General features: G+C 49.8%; 1 protein-coding gene across 1 annotated transcript in view; it reads left to right on the plus strand.

Annotated features, from left to right (window-relative positions):
• Positions 1-3,187: 3,187 nt before the first annotated feature.
• stpg2 (sperm-tail PG-rich repeat containing 2) overlaps positions 3,188-10,967 on the plus strand; it is an 85,900-nt gene continuing 78,120 nt past the window's right edge. Inside the window, exons 1-4 of the mRNA XM_061260446.1 lie at positions 3,188-3,414; positions 4,168-4,277; positions 4,823-4,969; positions 10,600-10,764. Coding sequence (XP_061116430.1) covers positions 3,309-3,414; positions 4,168-4,277; positions 4,823-4,969; positions 10,600-10,764 — 528 coding nt within the window. The 5' untranslated portion in view covers positions 3,188-3,308. The remainder of the gene's footprint in view (positions 3,415-4,167; positions 4,278-4,822; positions 4,970-10,599; positions 10,765-10,967) is intronic.

Below are 10,967 nucleotides of genomic sequence, written 5' to 3' on the forward strand. Positions count from 1 at the left end.
TTCTGATGCTCTACGAGCTGTCCGAACCGAACTGCGGGCGGCGGAGAGAAAATGGAAAAGGTCCTGTCTCCCCAGTGATATGGCTTCCTTCCATGCCCTCTTATCATCTTTCCATTTCTCTGTCTCTCTAGCTAAATCTTCCTTCTTTCACTCGGAAATTAACGCGGCCGCCTCTAATCCCCGCAAACTGTTTTCAACTTTCTCCTCTCTTCTGGCCCCCCTACCCCCCCACCCCCCTCATCACTCACACCTGATGACTTTGTCTCCTTCTTTGAAAAGAAGGTCGATGCTATTCGCAATTCCTTCTCCCAACCCTCCACCCCTGCTGACCCTCCTACCCTCCCCTACTCCCTAACCTCTTTTTCTCCCCTCTCTGACGCCGACACACTGAAACTCCTTACTTCCCACCGCCCGACCACCTGTCCTCTTGACCCCATCCCCTCTCCCCTCCTACAATCTATATCTGATGACATTCTCCCTTTTCTCTCCTCTCTAATCAGCACCTCCCTCTCTTCCGGCACCATGCCCTCTTCCCTGAAGAGGGCCAGAGTCACTCCCCTCCTCAAAAAACCTACTCTTGACCCCTCTGCCCTGAACAACTACCGGCCTGTCTCTCTTCTTCCCTTTCTCGCTAAAACTCTAGAACGGGCGGTCTGCTCCCAACTGTCCACTTATCTTCTCCAGAACAATCTCCATGACCCCAACCAGTCTGGCTTCAAGAGTGGCCACTCCACTGCCCTGCTCGCGGTCACTGAGGCACTCCACTCTGCTAAAGCAAAATCCCTCTCCTCTGTCCTCATCTTCCTCGACCTGTCAGCCGCCTTCGATACAGTCAACCATGAGATTCTGCTCTCATCGCTGTCTGGGATGGGTGTCACAGGTTCTGCACTCGCTTGGTTTTCCTCCTACCTCTCTGGTCGCTCCTACCAGGTGACTTGGAGGGGCGCAGTCTCCGACCCTCAACCCCTACGAACTGGAGTCCCGCAGGGCTCGGTTCTTGGGCCTCTCCTCTTCTCGCTATACACCCAACTCTTCATTTCCTTCCCCCCCGACACCCAAATCACCACACGGATCTCTGCCTGCTTGGCTGATATCTCTGCGTGGATGACTTCCCATCACCTGAAGCTCAACCTTACCAAAACTGAGCTTCTCTACATCCCTGCTAAGTCCTCTCCGTCAATCGACCTCTCATTGACTGTTGAGGACTTTGTAGTTTCCTCCTCCCGTACGGCAAAGAATCTTGGGGTGACTCTTGATAACTGCCTCACCCTGGCTCCACAAGTATCCTCCACTGCCAGAACCTGCAGGTTCTTTCTGTATAATATACGCCGTATCCGTCATCTCCTGACTGAGAAAGCCACCCAGCTCCTAGTCCAGGCGCTCGTCATTTCCCGCCTGGATTACTGCAAGTCCCTCCTAGCCTGGTTCCTCAGTGGTGGAATGACTTGCCTAACACTGTCAGAACAGCAGAATCCCTCCCCCTATTTCGACGCAGACTCAAAACCCACCTTTTCAAACTCTACCTTAGTCCTCCCTCCTGATTTCCCCTGCCCCTCCTTTCTGATATCCCTATCCTTGTCTAACCCCCTCCCCCCCAAAAAAAAAAAAAAAAAAAAAAAATGCACTTCTGATGACAACTATGTTTAGAACAGCATTTTCTGTGTATTTTGCTAGTTTCTGGATGTGATGCTCTGACTTATGGTGGAACCTATGCACTTGTAAGTCGCTTTGGATTAAAAGCGTCTGCCAAATGACTAAAATGTAAAATGTAAATGTAAATGATTTGCATGCGGAATGGAGCAGGGAAGAACACAGAGTATAAAGACAACAGGAGAACAGCAAAGCTATCTCTCATTTTCTCTTTATCATTTATCAATTATGATTTTAAATTGATTATTTGAAATACATGCAACACATTTTAAATCTACCAGTCTTTGAAACTTTCATAAGGTTTAATATGTTAATACTACAAAACATTTACAATAATAGGAATATAATACATACTCATATGTAACATACACATATACAATAAATTATTCTCCACAGTGTCATTCAATTTATCTAATGAAAACAGCCTTCAATACTTGGGTACCAAACACAGCAACGTTTCCGTGCTCTAAACATAATCTGCCCCCAGGGGTTCACCTAGGATCATTGTTGCCAAGTGATGGAATATTCTCCAGTGACTATTGTGTATGTGCGCAAATATAGCTGGCTCCTTACAAACGATCTTGGCGATTAAACTCTGCAGTATTGTGCGTTACGGTTGGAACTGACCCTAGGTCAATTGAAAACATACAGACAACTGTAGCATTCATATCTAGCAAACATGCACAAAGACTTGCTTATGTATTAAGTATGTGGCTTTACACAGTTTAACAAAAAATGCTAGTTTTGACGCTAGATTCATTACACCTATCATGTATTTAAATAAATAGACGATGGTCAAAAAACAAAACAAATCGGCTCACGAATTGTCCATCGGGCATGTTCTTTCACACAATTTGTACCCTCTGCTCACGAAATTCGAAAAACGTTTATCGTGCGTAAATGGCAACCTCTGGTGGGGATGTAGTGTATGGCACATGAAAATGTGTGACGAAGTGAATGTGAATGAAGTTGGCTGGAGAGCCAAACACAATTTCCGCAAGGAAAGAAAAAGGTTGAAACGTTAAAAAAAAAGAAAAAAAGTGAAACGTGAACATATTACAACTTAATATCCGAAATATGATATACTCTAAGAGAGAGTAATATTTCAATCCAAACTTTGGCTACCGAAACTTTTATGCGAAAATATGTGTGTACGAAGCCCTATGGCAACAGCACAACCAGATTCCATTTAGGGACGTTTTACAGATACGTTGAAAGTTATTGCACGAAAACACAATGTACATTGTGTGCTTGTACAGCTCTGTTACCAAATCTTGGACAATACGATTAATTAACTGATCCGGTGGCTAGAGCAAACCACCATTTAGGTCCGCTTCACCACAAAAGTTAAGTGCACGCAAACGTGGAATGCGTCCAACAAAATCAGACGCGCGTGCTGTCCAGGCAACGACGTACAAGTGAAACAACATTACAGCCACCGCAAACACAGCGTTCCAGCAAGATTAACCGTAGGAAGACCTTATCTAATCTCACTCTTTAGACATATACCCATTTTTATTACACTGCTACTGTTGTTACTCTAAGAAATCATTTCACATCAAGATTTAAACATCTACTGGTGAATCATTGTCAGATTTATTTTATCGCAAGCCTTTTATTTTATATAGATAGTTAGATAGTTTGGCATTGCAAAGAAAATGTATGCAAGAGCCCCTAGGGTTACCTACGTTCTAGTAGGAGGCACTGCTGAAAATGTGGGACCAGGATCTTATGAGGTCAATCAAAAAAGGACTAACAAACCAGGTAACTACTACTCTTCTTTAACTTCTTTTCTTTTCTTCTTTAACTCTCTTATGTGGGGGTTTGGGAGTGTCCTGTATACTGTTGATGAAATGGAGAGCCTTTTCTGTTTTCTTTGTTTCTGTTGTAGTTATGTGTTGTGTTTTGTAAGTTTCTTTTTTTTCGATTTTGGTTGGCATTTAATGGCCTGTGATGTTTAGTTACAATGGGTTAGTGTCACAATAAAGGTGGCTTAAAACTCAACTCTCTCTCTCGCTCTCTTTCTCTCTCATCATAATGAACATGTATCTCAACATGAGATAACTATGAGTGATGATAGGACAAAATGCATTATGTTTACAATTTTAAGACACTTCTGTGGTACAGAATACAGAGAATACATGTTTGACATAACCTTATGAAAACAGGTTTCTGCCTTGTTTTGGAAAGGAACGTCTGTACATTTTATCATCCATATCAGAAACATTGTTTTTAATAATATTTCTCTTAGGCTCAGCTAATTTGGAGGAACACGGTCTAATGGGTTGCATTATCTCTCAGCAGTTAAGAGCTTTTTGGTTGCAAGTCAAGTCTCTCAAAATCGCTGTAATGAAAACATGACATTTTGGAAATTGCATCCAAACTACTTGGACTTGGCCTTTTCCCCTTGAGCCACTAAGTTTCAGTTTTTGTTGCTGAAATAATGATTAAAAAAACACACTCAAGAGAAATATAATTTGTGACAATGGCACTAACAGGTATGTCTGATGTTTGCAGACTGCTACGCTCCGTTTATGTCGCTGTCCGGCAGAGAGACCATTTTCCAAATGTCTGTCGACGAAATAGAGGCTCCTGGACCCGGAGAGTACGACACCAGACCTGTGAAGGTATAACACACACCCTGTGGATATAACACACACTGTGGATATAACACACCCTGTGAATATAACACACACTGTGGATATAACACACACCCTGTGGATATAACACACACCCTGTGAATATAACACACCCTGTGGATATAACACACACTGTGGATATAACACACCCTGTGGATATAACACACACTGTGGATATAACACACCCTGTGGATATAACACACCCTGTGAATATAACACACACTGTGGATATAACACACCCTGTGGATATAACACACACTGTGAATATAACACACACTGTGGATATAACACACCCTGTGGATCTGTGTATTCACACACTGTGGATATAACACACCCTGTGAATCCGGTCCTGTCCCATAGTTCCTTTCTGCCTCATTATTTACTTGTCTTACCTAAAGTGCTCTGCTGTTACATGTAGTATAAAGAATATGAATTAAAATTAAAATGATAATTACCTCAAGTTAAAAAAAGGACAAACATAACTGGCCTAATGGTAATAATCTGAGAGGACCTTGAACTCGATGCTGAGACAGAGTCGTGTTCTGGGCGGACGGAGTCTTCAGAATCGGTCAAAGCGGTTTGAGGAAGCGGTTTCTGAGATCCCAGGGCCTGGAGCGTACCAGGTCCCGCAGGACACCGCCGCGGAGAGCGCCCGAAAATGGAGGAGGTCGGCCAAAAGGGTAACACCTCATTTTAAACTTTTACACACCTTTGTTTTAGATTCCTTTGAGTGGGATCCTATTTGGGTCAAATGCAGTACGTAATTGCTTTGGATACAAAAACTTTTCTATGCTTTACTGAGCTTGTCTGGAACATATGAAATACTCTCAGAAAGTGCAAACCCTGCCTTCTGGTCCTGTTGGTTGGCTCAGCTGCACTAGGTAAGATCAATCGAGCAAAGGAATGTATTTGAATCTAAAGCAATTACATATTTGACCCAGGTCTGCTGGGATTCATTCCAGAACTCCACTCTTGTCCTCGCTGCACTCTACTTCCTAGGACTTCCTAGAGCCACAGGCCCTCTCTGCACTGTACTAGAGCCACAGGCCCTCTCTACACTGTACTAGAGCCACAGGCCCTCTCTGCACTGTACTAGAGCCACAGGCCCTCTCTACACTGTACTAGAGCCACAGGCCCTCTCTGCACTGGACTAGAGCCACAGGCCCTCTCTACACTGTACTAGAGCCACAGGCCCTCTCTACACTGTACTAGAGCCACAGGCCCTCCCTACACTGCTGTACTAGAGCCACAGGCCCTCTCTACACTGTACTAGAGCCACAGGCCCTCTCTACACTGTACTAGAGCCACAGGCCCTCTCTACACTGTACTAGAGCCACAGGCCCTCTCTACACTGTACTAGAGCCACAGGCCCTCTCTGCACTGTACTAGAGCCACAGGCCCTCTCTACACTGCTGTACTAGAGCCACAGGCCCTCTCTGCACTGTACTAGAGCCACAGGCCCTCCCTACACTGCTGTACTAGAGCCACAGGCCCTCTCTACACTGTACTAGAGCCACAGGCCCTCTCTACACTGTACTAGAGCCACAGGCCCTCTCTGCACTGTACTAGAGCCACAGGCCCTCTCTGCACTGTACTAGAGCCACAGGCCCTCTCTACACTGTACTAGAGCCACAGGCCCTCTCTACACTGTACTAGAGCCACAGGCCCTCTCTACACTGTACTAGAGCCACAGGCCCTCTCTACACTGTACTAGAGCCACAGGCCCTCTCTGCACTGTACTAGAGCCACAGGCCCTCTCTACACTGTACTAGAGCCACAGGCCCTCTCTACACTGTACTAGAGCCACAGGCCCTCTCTGCACTGTACTAGAGCCACAGGCCCTCTCTGCACTGTACTAGAGCCACAGGCCCTCTCTACACTGTACTAGAGCCACAGGCCCTCTCTACACTGTACTAGAGCCACAGGCCCTCTCTACACTGTACTAGAGCCACAGGCCCTCTCTGCACTGTACTAGAGCCACAGGCCCTCTCTACACTGTACTAGAGCCACAGGCCCTGTCTACACTGTACTAGAGCCACAGGCCCTCTCTGCACTGTACTAGAGCCACAGGCCCTCTCTACACTGCTGTACTAGAGCCACAGGCCCTCTCTACACTGTACTAGAGCCACAGGCCCTCTCTACACTGCTGTACTAGAGCCACAGGCCCTCTCTACACTGTACTAGAGCCACAGGCCCTCTCTGCACTGTACTAGAGCCACAGGCCCTCTCTACACTGTACTAGAGCCACAGGCCCTCTCTGCACTGTACTAGAGCCACAGGCCCTCTCTACACTGTACTAGAGCCACAGGCCCTCTCTACACTGTACTAGAGCCACAGGCCCTCTCTACACTGTACTAGAGCCACAGGCCCTCTCTACACTGTACTAGAGCCACAGGCCCTCTCTGCACTGTACTAGAGCCACAGGCCCTGTCTACACTGTACTAGAGCCACAGGCCCTCTCTGCACTGTACTAGAGCCACAGGCCCTCCCTACACTGCTGTACTAGAGCCACAGGCCCTCTCTACACTGTACTAGAGCCACAGGCCCTGTCTGCACTGTACTAGAGCCACAGGCCCTCCCTACACTGCTGTACTAGAGCCACAGGCCCTCTCTACACTGTACTAGAGCCACAGGCCCTCTCTACACTGTACTAGAGCCACAGGCCCTCTCTGCACTGTACTAGAGCCACAGGCCCTCTCTGCACTGTACTAGAGCCACAGGCCCTCTCTACACTGTACTAGAGCCACAGGCCCTCTCTACACTGTACTAGAGCCACAGGCCCTCTCTACACTGTACTAGAGCCACAGGCCCTCTCTACACTGTACTAGAGCCACAGGCCCTCTCTGCACTGTACTAGAGCCACAGGCCCTCTCTACACTGTACTAGAGCCACAGGCCCTCTCTACACTGTACTAGAGCCACAGGCCCTCTCTGCACTGTACTAGAGCCACAGGCCCTCTCTGCACTGTACTAGAGCCACAGGCCCTCTCTACACTGTACTAGAGCCACAGGCCCTCTCTACACTGTACTAGAGCCACAGGCCCTCTCTACACTGTACTAGAGCCACAGGCCCTCTCTGCACTGTACTAGAGCCACAGGCCCTCTCTACACTGTACTAGAGCCACAGGCCCTGTCTACACTGTACTAGAGCCACAGGCCCTCTCTGCACTGTACTAGAGCCACAGGCCCTGTCTACACTGTACTAGAGCCACAGGCCCTCTCTGCACTGTACTAGAGCCACAGGCCCTCTCTGCACTGTACTAGAGCCACAGGCCCTCTCTGCACTGTACTAGAGCCACAGGCCCTCTCTACACTGCTGTACTAGAGCCACAGGCCCTCTCTACACTGTACTAGAGCCACAGGCCCTCTCTACACTGCTGTACTAGAGCCACAGGCCCTCTCTACACTGTACTAGAGCCACAGGCCCTCTCTGCACTGTACTAGAGCCACAGGCCCTCTCTACACTGTACTAGAGCCACAGGCCCTCTCTGCACTGTACTAGAGCCACAGGCCCTCTCTACACTGTACTAGAGCCACAGGCCCTCTCTGCACTGTACTAGAGCCACAGGCCCTCTCTGCACTGTACTAGAGCCACAGGCCCTCTCTACACTGTACTAGAGCCACAGGCCCTCTCTACACTGCTGTACTAGAGCCACAGGCCCTCTCTACACTGTACTAGAGCCACAGGCCCTCTCTACACTGCTGTACTAGAGCCACAGGCCCTCTCTACACTGTACTAGAGCCACAGGCCCTCTCTGCACTGTACTAGAGCCACAGGCCCTCTCTACACTGTACTAGAGCCACAGGCCCTCTCTGCACTGTACTAGAGCCACAGGCCCTCTCTACACTGTACTAGAGCCACAGGCCCTCTCTGCACTGTACTAGAGCCACAGGCCCTCTCTACACTGTACTAGAGCCACAGGCCCTCTCTACACTGTACTAGAGCCACAGGCCCTCTCTACACTGTACTAGAGCCACAGGCCCTCTCTGCACTGTACTAGAGCCACAGGCCCTGTCTACACTGTACTAGAGCCACAGGCCCTCTCTGCACTGTACTAGAGCCACAGGCCCTCCCTACACTGCTGTACTAGAGCCACAGGCCCTCTCTACACTGTACTAGAGCCACAGGCCCTGTCTGCACTGTACTAGAGCCACAGGCCCTCCCTACACTGCTGTACTAGAGCCACAGGCCCTCTCTACACTGTACTAGAGCCACAGGCCCTCTCTACACTGTACTAGAGCCACAGGCCCTCTCTGCACTGTACTAGAGCCACAGGCCCTCTCTGCACTGTACTAGAGCCACAGGCCCTCTCTACACTGTACTAGAGCCACAGGCCCTCTCTACACTGTACTAGAGCCACAGGCCCTCTCTACACTGTACTAGAGCCACAGGCCCTCTCTACACTGTACTAGAGCCACAGGCCCTCTCTGCACTGTACTAGAGCCACAGGCCCTCTCTACACTGTACTAGAGCCACAGGCCCTCTCTACACTGTACTAGAGCCACAGGCCCTCTCTGCACTGTACTAGAGCCACAGGCCCTCTCTGCACTGTACTAGAGCCACAGGCCCTCTCTACACTGTACTAGAGCCACAGGCCCTCTCTACACTGTACTAGAGCCACAGGCCCTCTCTACACTGTACTAGAGCCACAGGCCCTCTCTGCACTGTACTAGAGCCACAGGCCCTCTCTACACTGTACTAGAGCCACAGGCCCTGTCTACACTGTACTAGAGCCACAGGCCCTCTCTGCACTGTACTAGAGCCACAGGCCCTGTCTACACTGTACTAGAGCCACAGGCCCTCTCTGCACTGTACTAGAGCCACAGGCCCTCTCTGCACTGTACTAGAGCCACAGGCCCTCTCTGCACTGTACTAGAGCCACAGGCCCTCTCTACACTGCTGTACTAGAGCCACAGGCCCTCTCTACACTGTACTAGAGCCACAGGCCCTCTCTACACTGCTGTACTAGAGCCACAGGCCCTCTCTACACTGTACTAGAGCCACAGGCCCTCTCTGCACTGTACTAGAGCCACAGGCCCTCTCTACACTGTACTAGAGCCACAGGCCCTCTCTGCACTGTACTAGAGCCACAGGCCCTCTCTACACTGTACTAGAGCCACAGGCCCTCTCTGCACTGTACTAGAGCCACAGGCCCTCTCTGCACTGTACTAGAGCCACAGGCCCTCTCTACACTGTACTAGAGCCACAGGCCCTCTCTACACTGTACTAGAGCCACAGGCCCTCTCTGCACTGTACTAGAGCCACAGGCCCTCCCTACACTGCTGTACTAGAGCCACAGGCCCTCTCTGCACTGTACTAGAGCCACAGGCCCTCCCTACACTGCTGCACTAGAGCCACAGGCCCTCTCTACACTGTACTAGAGCCACAGGCCCTGTCTGCACTGTACTAGAGCCACAGGCCCTCTCTGCACTGTACTAGAGCCACAGGCCCTCTCTACACTGTACTAGAGCCACAGGCCCTCTCTACACTGTACTAGAGCCACAGGCCCTCTCTACACTGTACTAGAGCCACAGGCCCTCTCTACACTGTACTAGAGCCACAGGCCCTCTCTGCACTGTACTACAGCCACAGGCCCTCTCTGCACTGTACTAGAGCCACAGGCCCTCTCTGCACTGTACTAGAGCCACAGGCCCTCTCTACACTGTACTAGAGCCACAGGCCCTCTCTACACTGTACTAGAGCCACATGCCCTCTCTACACTGTACTAGAGCCACAGGCCCTCTCTGCACTGTACTAGAGCCACAGGCCCTCTCTACACTGTACTAGAGCCACAGGCCCTCTCTACACTGTACTAGAGCCACAGGCCCTCTCTACACTGCTGTACTAGAGCCACAGGCCCTCTCTGCACTGTACTAGAGCCACAGGCCCTCTCTACACTGTACTAGAGCCACAGGCCCTCTCTGCACTGTACTAGAGCCACAGGCCCTCTCTGCACTGTACTAGAGCCACAGGCCCTCTCTACACTGCTGTACTAGAGCCACAGGCCCTCTCTGCACTGCTGTACTAGAGCCACAGGCCCTCTCTACACTGTACTAGAGCCACAGGCCCTCTCTACACTGTACTAGAGCCACAGGCCCTCTCTACACTGCTGTACTAGAGCCACAGGCCCTCTCTGCACTGTACTAGAGCCACAGGCCCTCTCTACACTGTACTAGAGCCACAGGCCCTCTCTACACTGTACTAGAGCCACAGGCCCTCTCTGCAGGTAGTGTTTGTGGAAAGGCCTGTGCTGAAGTTGTACAGTGAAAATGAGCTCAGTCATAAACTGTTGCCTGCGTCTTGGGGGCAGGGAGTTTCCTACCTCCTGAAGAGCCTGAGGCAGCCTGACATCCCCTCCATCCCGTCGCCTGGTCAGGCCTACGGGTATGAGGAGAGTGACCAGGGCATTCTCCGCCGGCAACCCCTGCCAGCCAAGGACGAGACCCTGGGGCCTGCTTTCTACAGCCCTCTGGTGGTAAGAGCACAGCACACACGCACACAGGCACACATACACGAAGCACAGCACACACGCACACAGGCACACATACAGTTGTGTGAAAAAGTGTTTGCCCCCTTCCTGATTTCTTTTTTATTTTTTTTAATTTGTTTTTTTATTGCATGTTTGTCAAACTTAAATGTTTCAGATCATCAAACAAATTTAAATATTAGTCAAAGACA

This window comes from Conger conger, chromosome 11, assembly GCF_963514075.1.
Source record: "Conger conger chromosome 11, fConCon1.1, whole genome shotgun sequence".
Classification (NCBI taxonomy): Eukaryota; Metazoa; Chordata; class Actinopteri; order Anguilliformes; family Congridae; genus Conger; species Conger conger.